Consider the following 17,894-nt stretch of genomic DNA (forward strand, 5'->3'; position numbering starts at 1 on the left):
CTTGATAAGTGGATACCTCATGAACTGACCACAAATTTAAAAAAACTGTCGTTTTGAAGTGTCATCTTCTCTTACTCTATGCAACCACAATGAACGATTTCTCAATCTGATTGTGACGCACGACAAAAAGTGGATTATATACAACAGCTGACGACAACCAGCTCAGCGGTTGGACCGAATAGAAACTCCAAAGCATTTCCCAAAGCCAGACTTGCACCAAAAAACGGTCATGGTCACTGTTTGGTGGTCTGCTGCCAGTCTGTTCCGTAACAACTTTCTGAATCCCAGTGAAACCATTACATCTGAGAAGGAAGCTCAGCAAATCAATGAGATGAACCAAAAACTGCAACAGCTGCAGCCGGCATTGGTCATCAAAAGTGAAAGTGAAGTCACTCACTCGTGTCTGACTCTTTGCGACCCCGTGGACTGTAGCCCACCAGGCTCCTCCATCCATGGGATTCTCCAGGCAAGAACGCTGGAGTGGGTTGCCATTTCCTTCTCCAGGGGATCTTCCTAACCCAAGGATTGAACCTGGGTCTCCCGCATTGCAGGCAGACGCTTTAACCACCAGGGAAGCCACATTGGTCATCAGAAAGGGCCCAATTTTTCTCCACACCACCTGACCATATGTCACACAACCAACACTTCAAAAGTTGAACGAATTGGGCTGCAGAGTTTTGTCTCATCCACCATATTCACTTGACCTCTCACCAACCGACTACTGCTTCTTCAATCATCTCAACAACTTTTCGCAGGGAAAATGCTTCCACATCCAGCAGGAGGCAGAAAATGCTTTCCGAATCTCAAAGCATGGATTTTTATGCTACAGGAATAAACAAACTTATTTCTCCTTGGCAAAGAAACATGTTGATTGTAATGGTTTGTATTTTGATTAATAAAGATGTGTTTGAGCCTAGTTATAAGATTTAAAATTCATAGTCCAAAGTTACAATTACTTTTGTACCAGCCTAATATTAAAACACTATCTTCTGTTCTTTTGGGAGTTAGGGGTTGGTTGATCAACTAATGAGTAGGGAGTTAATGTGAACAGAGCCAGAGTGACCCGCAGAAACCCTGCTAGGAACAGTGCTGGGAAGGAAGGCCCCTTGGTCTACCCTCAACAACCTGAATTTAAAATACAAAAAAAAATTTTTAAGATAAAAATGAAAGAAAAGCTTAGAAAGTCTCCTTGTTGATAACACAAAGCTAACAGAGCCACTCTTGGGGATTGCCCTTTGAAAGCAGAGCTTGCTAAGCCTTATCACACTTGGCATAGGCTGCAGGTCCAGAAAGACCTAGATGTGGGGGTGGGGTGGACTCAGCACGGAAGAGGCTGGAAGCCCTGCCCCTCCGCCCGCCAGTGGCTCCCCACATTCCCTGACGTCAGGCCAGATGGTTGCCCCCACCCCCCCAAAAAGGTGTGCGCTTGGCCAGGTTACATTCCAGGCCAGTGTATGACCACGGAGTCTGACTGCTGGTGGGGATCACTGCTTAAATATCGCTTCACTGAAGCCACTGTCTTTTGGAATTTGCCCTCTGCCCAGCCTTATCTCTGAGGGGTTGCTGGAGTTTGGGGGCTGTTTGGTTTTGTTTTTTGTTTTTTTTTTTCCCCTCTGGTTGTCTGCAAAGGTAGGAAAGAACTTTCACAATTTCTGTAACATAAGTTTGGGGGTTGGGGGTGGTGACTAATAAAGTTCATTACCACTCGACTGGTGAAGTGCTTTCTGTTTTAGCTAACGGGAGATTCTGTTCTTTGGTGCTTATTAGAGTAATTCCTGATCTGAACGGGCAGAGTTAGAGCCATGCTGGCGAACTGTGTCACTAGGGTCTGCTGGGCCTGCTTGCCCTGCGCTGCTGTGCTCTGTGCTTCCCAATCAGAGAAACTGCCAGTCTGAACTGGCAAGGGGCAGAGCCATGCTGGTGAATCGTGTTGTTAGGGTCTACTTTCACTGTGATGCTGTGTCCTGTGCCTCCCAGCTTGCTTGATGACCCCACAGCCCTTTCCCTGACTCAGCCCAAGGAGGCTGGCCAGGGGATCCCCCAGTGGGGTCCTTCTGAATGGGTATGACAGCCTCCCTGGGCAATCCTGCAGGTTATTTGGGGGACACTGAACTTTCCACTGGAAACTGCCCCACAGCCTCCTTCCTAACTGTGACACTGAAAGGCTTGGTGGAAAACGCGTGTTAGTTATACAAGTCATTCCTCCTGGGTCTGTAAGTAATTTTAGGCGCTGTTGAAAGTACACATTCCAGCTTATCAGATTTTCCTGAGAGTATCTTGAAGCCTTTACCCTGCTCTGCTTAACAGGATGGAAAGACTCAGAAGCAGCAGCCGGGGATCTAACTGGATGGGTCCTGGGGACACGGCAAGGAGCCCATGGCACAGTCATGTACTAATCACCCCCATCAGTGATTTCCTCCTCCAGCCAACATTCCTTTACTCTTAGGCTATATGGGAGCGCTCTCATTTTGAGCAGTCTTTTTCTTTTTTTAAACTTTCCATGATGTTGCCTAAAGGTTTTACGATTTAATGACATGTTTCTGCCCTATTTGTCTTTTGCTTCAGAAATAAAGAGAAGAGTGGGAGCCAGCCAGCCTGCCTGGATCACATGCAGGACAGAAGAGCCTTGTCCCTCAAAGCCCACCAGTCAGAAAGTTACCTGCCAATTGGTAAGTCTTTGGGAATTTGGGGGGAGGAGGGTGATGGTGTTCCCCTGATTTTCTGCAGGCTGTCTCCCCTGCTCCTTCTGGTCACCTAATTTGGGAAAGACATAAGACTCCACATCTGGAGGCTGAGGGGTTCATAGAACTGTATCCAGATGCAAATCACTGAGCTGGATGCTGTGTGTGTGTGTGTGTGTGTGTGTGTTACTCAGTTGTGTCCGACTCTTTGCAACTCCATGTACTCTGTGTGTGTGTATGTGTTAGTCACTCAGTCGTGTCCAATTCTTTGTGAGCCCATGGACCAGATTCCTCTGTCCATGGAATTCTCCAGGCAAAATACCGGAGTGGGTTGCCATCTCCTTCTCCAGGGTATCTTCCCAGCCCAGGGATCAAACCCAGGTCTCCAGCATTGCAGGCAGATTCTTTACCATCTGAGCCACAGGAGAGCCTGGATGCTTAATGTGTGCTAGCTTTTAAGCCTCATAAGAAGCCTTAAAGGTGAGCATGGTTATCCTCTTTTTGGTGAGGAGACTGAGGCATGGATATAATTGACCTGTAGATGCATCTGTCTAGTAAGTGGTGAAGCCAGCCTTTGAACCTAGGTTTCCTGACTCTGAGCCCAACTGCAAACTGGTGGTCATCATGACAAATGTGCCTTCCCCTTAGTCTCCTCCCTGGGGAGAGGGTGAATGGGTCAGTCCAGGGGTTCCTGGTAGAAACCCTGCCTCCTCTCCATTCTGCTGTCACAGCTGGAAGAGTGAGATGGTGTGGGATGTGGGGGATCCAGGTAAGCAATTGTGTTAATAGGCAATGGGATTGTTTTTCATTATTTTTGTAATGGACCTTCCTTGGGGAACCACAGGATGATTTTTCCTGTCACCCCTTCATAAACTGTTTGAAAGTGGGTTTTCTCAGCATCTTTTTCTCCCTTCCGCATGTGTCTCTGTCTCTTCTTAAAGCTGGCAGGATCCACTCTGGCTTTGAAAGTGACTCAGACCCCTCCCCCTTTTATACTATGTGACTAAAGACATGTTTCTTAGGGTAAGGTTAGATTACTCACCACCCTCCAAGCTCGATGTATTTCCCTGTTTTGACTGTATAACCTTCTGTGACCATAAAATGGCATTGCTGCCCAGCTGTGGGTAGTCACCAGGATTTAGAATTCCCCAAGAAGTGGCGTGGGGCCACCTATGCCCTTGAGATGCTCTTGACTGCTCTAGACCAGACCTGCAGTGGTCATACTGGCTGGTCTTTTGTGGGTAAAAATCAAAGCCCTAGAATATGAATTGAGGGCCAGAAGCTGTCACTCTAATTTTGTCTGTTTTGTGTTTTCCTCACAGCTGAGCTTTTTCTGACCCTCTGTTATCCTCCACAGGTGGTAAGCTGACTCCTCAGTCCCCAAGTGTGGGCACAAGCCCCTGCCCAAACTCACCAGTGTTCAGGACGGGCAGCGAGCCCACTCTGAGTCCAGCTGTGGTGCGGAGGGTCTCCTCAGACGCTAGGCCAGGGGAGGCGCTGAGGGGCTCAGACAGCCAGCTATGCCCCAAGCCGCCCCCCAAGCCCTGCAAGGCACCCCTGCTCAAAGCTCCCCCATCTCCATCTATCTGGCTCAACTCTGAAGCCAACTACTGCGAACTGAACCCAGCCTTGGCGGCCAGCTATGATGGGGCATCTAGGCTGCCCTTCTGTGCCCAGGACAGCTACGTGGAGTTGCTGACAGCCAAGCAGAATGGGGGGCTGGGCACCCGGAACTCTGACACCAGCTACTTGATCCTTGATGATGATGACAGGACAAGGCCTTGGAAGCCGCCGCCAGCCCCAGGAGACACAGTGGGGGAGGACCAGGACACTTTTGTGATGCCCCTCCTAGAGACCACCTCTTCGTTCAAGCCCAATGACTTTGAGTCGAAGCTGCTTCCTCCTGAGAACAAGCCCCTGGAAACTTCGATGCTGAAACGTGCAAAAGAACTGTTCACCAACAGTGACCCCAAGGTCATTGCCCAGCACTTGCTCAGCGTGGACTGCAAGGTAGGTGCCGGAGGAATTTCCAGATGCTTGAAAGGGGGTTCTGTCTGGGCCTCATTCTGCCTTACCTTGTGGCTTGTTTGCTCATAGGACAATGGAGATGATGACCTGGGTGTGGGATTTATTGAAGGGGTGGGAACCCAGGCTGTGACAACCCTTGCCCAGGCAGGAAGCTTGTGAAATTCACCTGGGACAGAAGGATACAGGGCCACCCAGGACCCTGCTCTCCTCCCCCAACCCCTGCCGTGCCCTTCTCCCAGCTCGTGTGGATTTCCAATTCTCCCCCTGCCTGAACTCCATCAGAACTGGTGAAGTCAAGTCCAAAGAAGAGTAGATTGTAGATGAAAATGGAGTTTCTGGAGTAGCAGAGCCTTCGTGGTTTTTATTTCATTATATGCCACATATGTACATTATATATTTATTTTTATTGTTATGAAAATGGTCTTTAGGGTAAAATTTTTAAAGTTACTTGCTCAGTTGAGAAAAAATATAAAACAATTATAAAAGATATCATTTTAGAAAAATTACACAACACAGATTAGGAGAAAAAAAATGAAAACCACACAAAATCCAGTTTCTTGGTGATCACCGTTGTTAACATTTGTTCCGCCAATAGATGTGTAAATAATTGCACGCATATCTATTTGTTTACCACAGAAATGCCACAGGCCTATGCATACCACTTCAAACCTTTTTTGTCTTTCATGGAACAACATAGCATGACTATCTTTCCATGTGACTATATAAACCTCTGTTTACATCATCATTTTTAAAAAAATTATCATTTTTGATGCATTTCTTTTAGATATGGGTGGCTTTTGTTCATAGCTGGCCCCAAGACAACCTCATCCTTCAGAGAGTAATTTCTCGAAAGCAAGCGTTTAAGGCTGAGGTGTGCTCAGCCCACCCCTCAATATAAGGAGACAGATCCCTTCATTTGAGCAACAGATGAGGCCTTAGATTTAAAGCCCTTTTTCATTTGTAGCTCAGTGAAGTCAATTAGCTTCAAAGGTCAGGGCTTATTGAGGAACTGGTTTTCCTAAATAAATTTCCTGGGTCATGAATCATGGCAGGAAATCTAATCTCCAAGCATTCCCCAGGGAGTTCCTCGGTTGATGGAGGCTCACAGGGCGCATGGGACCTCCCAAAGCTGTCTTGAGGAATATTAAGCAGGCGCTGGCTGTTTCGGGGCAAACAGCCGAGGGGCTGCCAGGAATGGGGCTGTGTTGGAGGAACAAGGACTGTCTGTGTGGTTCACTGGGTGTCCTTGGGCAGGGCCCCAAGTGGTCAGATAATTTTCCTTGTTAAGACCTTATCTCATTCAGAGGGAGCTAAACCTGTTTGGACAGGAAGAGGATTTAGTCTCCTGTTCTAGTTGGTATGAATAGGCCCTGGGTCTGAGACAGCAGAACCACACCAGCAGGCCAGGAGCCTGGTGTGAACCATGCTCTCGGTGGAGGAAGCTCCTTGTGGGAACATGGCTCTGGGTTTACAGAACAGCCTAATTTCTGGGAGGAAATGAATGCTTCCCCGCTGTGTTCTCAGGCAGGACTTGGTAGTAGTCTAGGAGGAGGTGAGAGGCCCGACTGCTCTTCACAGGAGTCTGGAACCTTCCCACTGCCTTGGCAGTCTGTTCTCAGCTGAAGGAATGTGTAGCCTCCTCTTTGTTCTGTTTCTCTGTCTGCATTCTGTCCTCCTGGTGGGGGTCCCACTCCCCCCATATGCCTTTAGGCCCCCCTGGAAGAGGCGCTGGGTGGAGCCCCCAGGCAGCGAGGCAGAGACCTGAGCGGGAGCCCCCTGACGATGAGCCCACCCCGAGTCCCCAGGGCGGGGCTGTTTCGTCTTCCTTCCGCCCTCATTTCCTTATCCTCTTCCTGAACTACTGACTACGGGGCTTTGCCAACAGAACAGGAGCAGCAAGCGTCTCTAAGAAGTAAAACAAAGGCTGTTGTCACCTAACTGACTCTAACTGCAACCAGACCAGCCCACCCGGAAGCCTAGAGCTGGCCTGGGCAGCATCCAGGGCCCAAATGCTGGTTCCCACCTGTGCCCAGAGCCCAGCCTGTGGGGGCTGTGGGTGGTCCTGAATGCCTGGAGGCAGCAGGGCAAGCCCCTTCGCAGGCTGGGGCTGGGTGGGCGTCCACTGAGCCGCTCCCACCCTGTGAATGGGTAACGCCCTGCTTTACCCATTTGTCTCTGCAGAAGCTAGAAGGAGACGGGCCCAGTGGCCAAGGGCCTGGCCTCTGGGGGTGAGCTACCTGAGTCTAACCTCCCCCCCACCCACTGCCCGCCGCCTCTCAGAGTTTCTAAAGGGAGAAGAGCACCACAACCCAGGTGCTTGTGAAGACTAAAGCCCTCATACAGTGCCTGCCCCAGACAGGCTGAGTGACGGTTCCGTAGTGTTATGTATTGAGCCTTGATTGAACACCAACTGTGGGCCAGGTCAGGTCAGGCCAGGTCATGGTGGGAGAGGCAGGAGCGACAGTGACATAGAATTAGGACCACGGTCCAGGTGGGAAATGCTCTGCAGGGCCTCCAAGGTAGGGTCTCAAACATAGTGGAGGGAGGGGTCAGGGTGGGGATTTCTGAGACAAGCTTTGAAGGCTGAATAGGAGTTGGTGATGCAGAACACAAAAGCATCTTCCAGGTGGCAGGCAGCGCACACTTGCAGAGACTGAGAGGCCAGGAACCATGGGAGATTTTATGTTTATGAAGGATTCACTCTGGATGGGTAGTGAGGGAAATGGGGTCTGTAGGGGGAGGGCCTGGCAAATCTGTCTGTCTTTGTTTTTAAATCTCTACTTCTGGGCTCCTTCCAGGTTGCTTCCTTCAGGGCACTCTGCAGTTCAGTGAGGGAGACAGGCCCGTAAGTGCAGAGTGCCCATCAGAGTCCTCTACGGAGGGCAACTGAGACGGCGACCTCATTTCTCGGTAGATGGTTCCTGGCAGCTGGGAAGAAGGCCAGCCAGGCCCCTATCGGGGCTCCACTGGGTCACCACAGCCATTCCCCAGGCAGTCGGATGAAGAGCGGACAAAACTAAGAGACCCTGCAGAGCCAGGATGGCTAAGATCACGAGAGCAGAAGGCAGCCGGGTCTCATGAGGACGGGTGTCATTCTGCCCCGCCGGGTCCAGCTCACAGTGAATCCTCTAGAAGTGCTCATCCTTCCTCTCCCTCTCTGAGCATCATGGCCCCAGGCTTTCCCAGGAGCCCTAATCCAGGCTGCTCTGTGACCTCAGGACCCCTTGTCCCAGAGCTCAGCCTTGGGGCAACCAGGTGTTGGCTTTTCCTGATAATACGTCAGGAAAATGACCAGGGGACTGCATGTTTACACTGAAGGAAAACAGGCAAGAGGGGAATACAGCTTCCAGAATAAAAGCGAATCAACGACAAGCCTGTGACTATTACAGAGTGTGTGTGGACTGAATGTGTTAGGTTTGGAGCCTCTGACAGGGCAGATGTCTAAACAAGCAAAGAGTGTGTGACTGCAGGTGACCAGGGTGTCCATCTCGGCTGCCTTGTCATGGTCAAGGCGTAAATCTCTTTCCAGAGATCGGGCCAGAATTCTTCCCCCTTCCACATGGCCAGTGATTCATAACTTGGCTTTGTAAATAGCTCGGGTTTTAGGGTCATTTGATCCTTGGCAAAGTCCTTGAGGAAGGTAAACTCAGCAGTTGTTTTAGAGAAGGGGAAACTGAGGCCGAGAGCAGATGAATCCTGCATCTTATTCTGGAGTCTGCACTGGACAGCTCATCCCCAGGACTGATGGTGGTGCCTTTGCTCAACTACAGAAGTTAAAGGTCAAGGTTAATATCAGCTAAACTGCCAGATGTTTTTGGTGGACTGTTATGAAGACACCTGGACTGTTCATATGCTCAGGATAATTATCGTGGAGGACAACTCCACAGGAATGAGGAAAGGAATTGTCCTGTGTCTGCCACATGTCCAGGGATGGTTTGACCCATTATATCTGCTAGTTGGACCTCCCCTGGTGTTTTAGCAGTCAAGAATCTGCCTGCAATGCAGAAGCCACAGGAGATGTGTGTTCAATGGGAAAATCCCCTGGAGGAGGGCATGGCAACCCACTCCAGGATTCTTTCCTGGAGAATCCCATGGACAGCCTGGCAGGCTCCAGTCCATAGGGTTGCAGTCGGACACAATTGAAGCGACTTAGCACACACACACATCTGCTCATTGCACTGTTAGTATCAACATATCAGTGCTCTGTGAGTGTCACCAGCCCCGTTTTAGAGATGACCTGACTCAGCTGTAGCATTTGGAAGTAATGTAATAACTATAAGTGGTTAACTAATACCTGATTCCAATAAGCTGTGATCACACACTGGAACTGAGATGGGGAGTGCTGACTGGGACAAACAAACCAGATTTTCTTTAAGGAAGACCTCTCAGGGGGAGAAGTGGGTGTGTTTGAGACCTCAGGTTTCACATAGCCGTACATGTTTCTAATAGTTTCCAGATGTACAGTGCGTTTACTGAGCCCAGGAGAGGCGTGATTACGGGTAGTAGGAGCCAGCCCTGCCGTTAAGCGAGAACATAAACGGCAGAGCCTGCAGCAGAGTGGCACTTGGACGCAGCTCCACTTTTCCACTGCCGGGGATCAGTCTGCTCCGTGCGCACATAGCCCTGCTGTTGGCGGCAAATCTAGCAGCAGGATCCAGCCATGTTAGACACAAGCTCGAAGAACCACACTGTTCTCTGGCTGGGCAGAAACACCAAATCTGCAGACCAATCTAGGTATTTTCCTGCCAGGTTTTACATTCCAGTATATGTATCAAAAGCCTCCAAATAGTGTATTAAGACTGTATTTTCAGATGCTGCTGCTCAAAAAGAAGTGCCACAAGTCAAGTGCATCCACAGTGTCCCGGTTTAGTGTATTTCTTTCCATGTTCGCAGCAAGCCCACTTCCTGGTCCAGTTCATTTCAACCTGTGTTCTTGACAGGTCGCGAGGATACTTGAAGTCTCGGAAGAGATGAGGAAGAACATGGGCGTGAACTCAGGGCTGGAGCTCATCACCTTGCCTTATGGTCACCAACTGCGCCTGGACATCATTGAAAGGTGAGTAGTGCTGCTCTGTACTTATGGTCCTTTCAACTCCATAGGCTGTCAGAGCTACAGTTTTCAGAGCTGGGAGACGCCAGGTACCCTCTGGCCCAGGGCCACCTCACTCGAGGAAGTGTGGCCCCTGAAGGCCTTTCCCAGAAGCCGTGACCAGAGAATTCCTGGAGAAGCTCAGGTGGCAAAGAGGAAGTCAGGGAACAGATAGCACGTTCGCAACTCTGCTCCATGGGCAGATGGAGAAGCCGGCAGAGGCTCAGCCCTAGAGCACAGGTCACCACCACCCCTGCTGGCCTGGGGTGGGGGCAGTGCTGCGGCAGATGGAGCGGGGGTGCCACGCCACTTCCCTCCAGCCTGAGCTGCAGCCCCTCTGTCTGCTTTAGGAATCAAGTGGGGGTTTGTGGGGGAAGTTGGGAAGAATAGGGTCTGAACGGTGTTTTCTTTGAAGTGTGGACAAATGGGGGATCAGAGGGCAAGAGATGAGGTGCTCAGGCCCGACCTCTAAAGCATCACTGCCCTCTTCTCGTGGAAAGCCAGGGCCCTGGCTGGCCATTAAAACCCACTCACATCAGATATTTAGAAACTAGAAAGGTAGAAGTAGCAAGGCACGTTTTTAAGCAGCACTAGACTAGAATCTCACGTTACCATAGAAGTTGGCCTTTTTGATACACATGAAAAGATAGTTGTTTTGGGTAAGACTGCTTTGTTATCTGAAGTTTTCTGTTTTTCCAACCAGCTTCCTGGTTGCCACAGCACTCGTGTGGTCTTTAGTGGGCAGCCAGGGCCCTGGCTTCTCCTGAGGAGAGGCGAGTGATGCTTCAGAAGCCGGAGCCCTAGCACCATCATCCCCTGCCCATGGTTTTCTGTGATGTTCTGGGTCACAGCGCTGTCCAGTACAACACTGATGGCAGAAATCTCCTGACAGCATCCACTGGCCGCTGGTGACCCCTGAGCACCTGAAATGTGGCAACTGAAGGATGAAATTTATTTTTACTCTTCAGCATTTTAAGTATAAATATAGCCACATGTGGTCTGTGGACAGTGCAGTCCTAGACTACCACTAGCCCCTAGAAAGTAAACACTATATTTCAAATGGCCTGGGAGAGTTGGTAGCAGCTGCTTTCAAGGTTACCCAACTATGAAGCAAATAAAATGGCTCCAGTGCCTCTGTTGCTGTGGTTTCACTGCCACAGGTGCCTCCCGTAGGAAACACCCAGCACCGAATGGAAGACTTCTGGGAGGCAGGAGGGCAGGACGCGAGCCTGCTGCCTTTGTTCAGGCATGCCTGTCAGCTTATTGTTCAGTGTCTTTGGGCAATGGTAGGTCTGACTTCTGAATTCCCCTACTTTCCCTGCTCACTCTTCTAGATGCCAGCCCTGCTCTCCAAGGCATCCTCTCCCTCCCCATGCCCCAGGGCCTGGCTTCACATTTCCACTCGCCTGCCGTCCCTCCTGGTCTGGGCCCGTGGTCATTATTTCAGCAGAGACCAGCTGTGCTGCCGTGCATCCCTGTTTCTCCTGTGATACTTTTCAGACTGAAAGCTCCCCAGCTGCAGGCCTTGTTTATTTATTTATGGCGGAGCTGGGTCTTCGATGCCGTGCAGGCTTTCTCTAGTTGTGGCGAGCGGAGGCTGTTCTTCATTGCAGTATGCGGGCTTCTCAATGCAGTGGCTTCTCTTGTTGCCGAGCACGGGCTCTAGAGCACAGGCTCAATAGCTGTGGCCCATGGGCTTTGTTGCTCTGGAACGTGTGGGATCCTCCCAGACCAGGGATCAAACTCATGATCCCTGCATTGGCAGGTGGATTCTTTACCACTGAGCCACCAGGGAAGCCCTGCAGGCCTTATTTTATCAGTTTCATGAGCTGTGTTGGGCATGCTTTATGGGTGCCCAGGCTGAGGTCAGCAGGCTTGTGGCTTCTCTCTGGGCTATTTTCTGACTTCCACTCTTGTCTACATCCATTTCCTCTTCCTCCTGATTGCCGCCTGCCTGGGGTCTGGCTCCTTGCTTTGTTCGCCATCCAGAGCTGACCTGTAGGATCTACCTGCTAGGGCCTGGGGAGTGGTTCTCTCCATTACAATGTGTCTACTAAATTAAGGTTACAGCAGTCCTGCAGGATCAGGTGACAGCCTTGTGTTTGAGAGTCTAATGTAAACCACCCTCCATTTTAAACTTCAGTTCAGTCACCACCCATTCCAAGGCTAGTGAGTGGGATGTCCTTCTGAAATGTTTTGTGCCTCCTACCCACCTCAGGAGCTTCTGCTACACAATTGCCTTGCTGAGCTGTTTTTCCCAAGGCGGTGTGTGCAGGAGGTTTGAGGCAAATGTTGTTCGAATGAATGGATATAATTACCCAATTAACTGTTGATATAAAGCCAGTTCTTAAATAGAGAACCTGTCTTTTATTAAGGGCCTTAAAACATAGGAAAAAACATTGACTAAAGAATCAATTACAGCAACATAGGAAGTTAGTTTACTATTAAACAGCTAAAATGTTCATCTCAACCTTAACACTTTGCAAATGGGTAACAAAACTCTTCAATAAGTTTAACATAATAAAAATATACTTTAAGTCTATTTTTTTTTTTCAACAAAGCTAAATCTTTATTAGGATCATTTGAGAATCTGGCTTCAGCGTGGTTTAAACATTAACACATGACATGCACATTACAGACTTGAAGAGGTATTGGTCATACCTTGTCCTGACAGTAACATTTCAGACCCCTTTTATAGTCTGAAATTTCATTTTCTCTCATCTTCTTTGACCTCTCTATACAGATGCTCCCTCTGGGCTTCTGTTTCACCACAAACTCCTCATGTAACCTCTCCCTGCCTAGCCCCTCCTCAATCTCCTTTGCTTGCCGCTACCATCTTCCTTCTGCATGTTTTTTATTTTATTTTTTTTTTAATAACATAAACCTTTATTACATTCTTAGTGGATGTGATAATAAAATAATAACATATTTCACATAGTACTTCAGAGTTACAGTTATTTGATTTTTTTTTCTAATTTTATTTTATTTTTAAACTTTACATAATTGTATTAGTTTTGCCAAATATCAAAATGAATCCGCCACAGGTATACATGTGTTTAAGTCTATTTTAAAGATCCATTAATTAAGAAAGACAGGAAATTAGCAAAAGAAGATAAAGGGAAGAGATATAGGCAAAAGGGACCAACATACAGAGGGAGAAATGTGCACACAGATACCAGGGTAGTAACAACTGCTATTTGCTAGGTACTGCTGAGCCAGGCACTTTAATTATCTTTACGCACACACACAGTCTTTCTCACAACAGCCCTTGTTCCCATTTTAGAGTGGAGCAGTGGAGCCTAAGGTCACGCTTTGAGCAACCACCTTGCACACCCACATGTGCAAATGCTCAGAGACAGCAGAGCCTGTTACTGATTTAAAAATCATTGGAGAAACTGGTAGTGCTAGCCACTAGATGAATCACTCCTCTCTTTGCTTTAGAAGAGTGAGGAGGAGGCCAGCACAGGAAGCGTGGAATATCATCCTTAGCTGTGAACTTCTAGGAAAAGGTGGCCCCAGAGTTTCAGAGGCAAGTCATATCGTAGCGACCGTAGCTGTGAATTAGTGCTTCACCTTCAGCACTCGTACCAGTGCCTGGAGAGAAATTTACCCAAGGCCACTCTGGTGGCTCAGCTGGTAAAGAATCCGCCTGCAATGCAGAAGACCTGAGTTTGATCCCTGGGTTGGGAAGATTCCCTGGAGAAGGGAACAGCTACCCACTCCAGTATTCTGGCCTGGAGAATTCCATGGACTGTATAGTCCATAGGTTCGCAAAGAGTCAGACATGACTGAGCAACTTTCACTTTCACTCTGGCCCAAGGTAGGGAATGCTCATTCCTGGGCCACAGAGGGAGGGAGAGGCAGGTTTACAGACTGCTGCCACCAGGGAGGAGACCTCTCTGTGACCCCATTCATATCCATCCCATTGTCTGTACAGAAAAGACCACTCTGCTTCGTCTTCTGGGTCTGCGCAGTTGACCCGTGGCATTCAGGATGAGAAAAGGGAGGATTGTTGGTAGATACAAGATTTCTTTCTATGAGGGTCTGACCTTACAGAGAAATCCTGCCAGCTCACTATTGAGTCTTTGTCCACATTCCCACTCACTTTCTGGCCCCTTGACCCAAGCCACTTTATTCTTAGCTCATCCCTTGTTCTCACATCCATGTTGTCTTCCTGGATCTAGCATATTATCTCATCTTTCTGTCCCTTCCATTCCCCAGTCCAGGGGGCTTAGGGACTTCCCAAAGGATTCCTCAGTGTGTTGGGGACCTGGCATCTCTGTGGACCTGTCATGGTGAGAGGGACAAGGAGCCACGTGCACTTCTGAGCAGCTTCAGCACAGGAAGGCCCCTTCATGCCCCTTGCTCCAGGGCTGAACATGCCATGTCCTGGGGTTTCTGTCCTTTTTGATTCTCCACAGGACGCCCACTGAGGCCCTTCTGCAGTCACTCTGATGGGGGTGGTCTGTCTTTGCAATCAGCAACCAAACTGTGTGAGCTGCCAGTGTGTCTCAGGAAGACAGTGGCAAATGGTGCACAGCCAGTCCTTTCCTTGGCCAGTTTGGTTTCATTTCCTCCTGGTCCTATTAGCCCTGGGCCTGATCGCTCATCTCCTTCCTTTCAGACACAACACGATGGCCATCGGCATCGCAGTGGACATTCTGGGCTGCACGGGCAGTCTGGAGGACAGAGCAGCCACCCTCAATAAGATCATCCAGGTGGCAGTGGAGCTGAAAGACTCCATGGGGGACCTCTATTCTTTCTCAGCCATCATGAAGGCCTTGGAAATGCCACAGGTAAATTTCAACTTGCTTTATGCAGCCCTGTGGGCCTGTGTGTACTTAATGCTCTGCAAAGTGGTCTTCAAGTCCATGCCTGGCAAACCACAGGTGACTTTGGTCAATGCAAAAGGTAAATCGTGTCTTAGTGAAAGCTGCTTTGATTAGGGGGCAAACAAGAGCAGCGTTGCAAGTTTCTGGCTCTGTTTTTAAAGACAGCAGATAATCGCTGACTGCCTACACTTTCTCTGTGATGTACAATAAGAGTCATCCTCAAGAACAACAGATGTTCCTGAAGAACCGGTTAGGGTGATTAAGTCTGGCTCAAGTGTGTTGTGTAAGAAAGACTGCTTCCATCTGGGTCACTGGGCAGGCGGGCTGTTTGGGGTTATGACTGGGAAACCAAGACATTTGGGGAGCTGATCTCTGAGGATCCCTAGAGTGGTTTATCTCAAAGTATGTTCCTCAGGTCACCTAAAACAGACTCCTGTTAAAAGACTCAGCTTCCTGACTCATTTGCCATACAACCCCCTAAAGCAGAGTTTCTGAAATCAGGCACTTTGAATTTATCTGCTTTGACAGTCTGTTTTTAGAATGAGGTTTGAAACTGAAAATTTGTTTTTGAAGCCAAGTGGACCTCATAGAGGTAGATGCTCAGTGACTTTGAGTATGAGATCACAGTCCCACAAACCCAGTCTGCAAGAGTAATACCAAAGCCACCGCTCATTTAGCTTGGCTATTTTGCAACCAGCCACAGATTCTCTGAAATCCTGCATGTTAAGAACATAATTTCCTTATATGAAACCAAGGTCACCTTTCAAACAAGAAGCTGAAATGCTTCATGCTTTCACCAGGAAATTTTGAGAAGGGTCAATTCCAATTATAATATTCTAAGAACTTTCAAATTTCTTTAGATGCACTGAAATTATTTGGGTCAATATTTGAAATAAGCAAGTTCAGCTGTATTTTCATGATATACTGACTTCTACTATACTAACAGGAGTTATCATTTTTCATTTGGCTGTTTCTAATTTACATTATGTTTATTTCCTCTTATCCAAAACTGCCTATAATTCTGAGAACTAATAGGTTAGCTATTCGTATAGCTTCCCAGCCCAGAGCTTCCTCTGAGAGTAGTGAAGGGGAATTTGTGACATTAATATGGTTGCTGTCCATGACATCAAACTCAGCAATTAGGGACTTATCCCAAAGCACATAAACATGCCTTTATAGGTGGTCCCCCCATCCCACGGCAGCATCATATTCTTCCTATCTGCAACACTTCAGCAGTGAGGGGTCAGAGTCCTCCAGAGTGCTCAGGGCTCTGTTTGGGGTAGGGAGTGGCAGACCTAGGAAAAACCAGAGACGAGAGTCATGTCATTTCTGTGTATCATCTAAACCTGACCCTGGACTACAGCCATTTGTGCTGCCTTCTGTTCTCAGTTTCTGGTATCAAGAGAGCGCATCCAGGAGATGGGCCAAGACAAGGGCTCCTTTCAGAAGGTGGATGCTTCAGGGCAGGGAAGAAGAAGGGGGCATGAGAAGAAATGGTGGCATCATGGGTGGCCAGAGGAAGATAAGCCACATCCTCCCCTTCCCAGCAGACCTGCTGGTGGTGATCCTTTCTCACCCTCCTCTTGGAATACACAGGGAGTTTGAGGCCAAGGAAATGAATCTCTGCCATTTAGCTGTGAAACTTGACTAAGTTATCTAATCTCTTGTCTTCTGATCTGTAAAATGAAGTCAAAATACTGCCTCATAGAGCACTGTGAGGATTAAATGAAATTCCTCAAATACCTGACAGAATTGGCCCTCATTCCCTAAATATTAGTTCCCTTCCCCCCCTTCCTTGTTTCATGTAGAAGATATCAGACACAGGCTTGCTGGTTTTAGGGTGTGAATGGGGGACTATTAGGATAGTCAGAGTCAGTGGCATATGTTGGTCTGGACTAAACGATTCCAAAGAAATGAGCAGTGGCATCACATGGCCTAGGCAATTTTCCATGTTTCAGACTTTACTACTTAAAAGTAACATTAAAATGCTTAAAATCACAATTCTACATCCTTACATCAGTATAAACTCTGGAGGACAGTTGGCAATGCCTATCAAGATTTTATTTCTTGACCCAGTAGTTCTACTTCTGGAAATTTATCCTCCAGATATTCTCTTGTGCACATCTGCAAAATCTTTGAGATAATTCTATAACAGGAAAATATGTTTAAAGCTCTTATGTATAGGAAATTAGCTAAACTATGGTTTATGCATAAATGGACCACTTGAGATAAAACAAGACTGTTGTATGCTGTTCTATATGTACTTATGTGAAATAACTTCCAAACAAGGAACAGGAAAATATGTGTATAGTATGATATGCATTTATTTTAAAAAGTGTGTGTCTCTAATGGGTCATGAGAGCAACATGGAGCAGGGAGTGGGTAGGGATTAGCTTTTCTCTATACTCTTTCAACTGCTTTGAGTTTTTATCATGTCCATCTGTCATTCATTTCAAAACTTAAGCACCAAGGTAATTTTTAAAAGAGCCTTTTTCCAAAGCTATAACAGTTTTCTTTCTTCCAGATCACACGGTTAGAAAAAACGTGGACTGCCCTGCGGCACCAGTACACACAAACCGCCATCCTCTATGAGAAACAGCTGAAGCCTTTCAGCAAAGTCCTGCATGAAGGCAGAGGTGAGCACTGGGTCAGGGCAGGCGGCCTGCGGGCTGCTTGGCAGTGTCATTATCTGTTCTGGTTTGAGCAAAGCTTTTAGCAGGGCGTGTTATAAAGGCTCCAAGTTATCTGCAGGATTGTCAATGAGTCAGTCAGGATTGTCAGTCAAGCCTGTATCAGATGACAAGAGTTGCTTGTAGGTATTCGGTTGCTAAAACAAGACATAGGGTACCAGTCACCTCGTTTTGAGCTTAACTTTGTAAACAGAGGTACAATTTACATATTAGCTTCAGGTGTACAACATAATGGTTCAATATTTGATTGTTGCAAAATGATCACAATAAGACCGGTTAATATCTATCACCATACATGGGTGCAAAAATTTTTTTTTCTTCTGATGAGAACTTTCAAGATTCACTTTGCTAGCTACTTTCAAATATGCAGTACAGTATTCACTATAGTCACCACGCTGTATAGCATATCTCCAGGAGTTACTTTATAACTGGAAATCTGTACCTTCTGATCCCTTCAACCATTTCACTTCTCCCCTTGTCTCAGGTGACCACCAATCTGTCCTCTATATCCATGAGCTCAAGGGGTGTTTCTGTTTTTCTTAGACTCTACATGTAAGTGAGTTCACATGCTATT

The 17,894-nt window shown here is 47.8% G+C and overlaps 1 protein-coding gene across 3 annotated transcripts in view; it reads left to right on the top strand.

Annotated features, from left to right (window-relative positions):
- BCAR3 (BCAR3, NSP family adaptor protein) overlaps nucleotides 1-17,894 on the top strand; it is a 152,909-nt gene that overhangs the window by 128,443 nt on the left and 6,572 nt on the right. For all 3 annotated transcript variants that reach the window (XM_027536464.1, XM_027536463.1, XM_027536465.1), the window contains 5 exons: nucleotides 2,566-2,669; nucleotides 4,039-4,691; nucleotides 9,650-9,765; nucleotides 14,423-14,594; nucleotides 17,155-17,266. In XM_027536464.1, the coding sequence (XP_027392265.1) occupies nucleotides 2,566-2,669; nucleotides 4,039-4,691; nucleotides 9,650-9,765; nucleotides 14,423-14,594; nucleotides 17,155-17,266 (1,157 nt within the window). The remainder of the gene's footprint in view (nucleotides 1-2,565; nucleotides 2,670-4,038; nucleotides 4,692-9,649; nucleotides 9,766-14,422; nucleotides 14,595-17,154; nucleotides 17,267-17,894) is intronic.

Source organism: Bos indicus x Bos taurus, chromosome 3 (genome assembly GCF_003369695.1).
Source record: "Bos indicus x Bos taurus breed Angus x Brahman F1 hybrid chromosome 3, Bos_hybrid_MaternalHap_v2.0, whole genome shotgun sequence".
Taxonomy (NCBI): domain Eukaryota; kingdom Metazoa; phylum Chordata; class Mammalia; order Artiodactyla; family Bovidae; genus Bos; species Bos indicus x Bos taurus.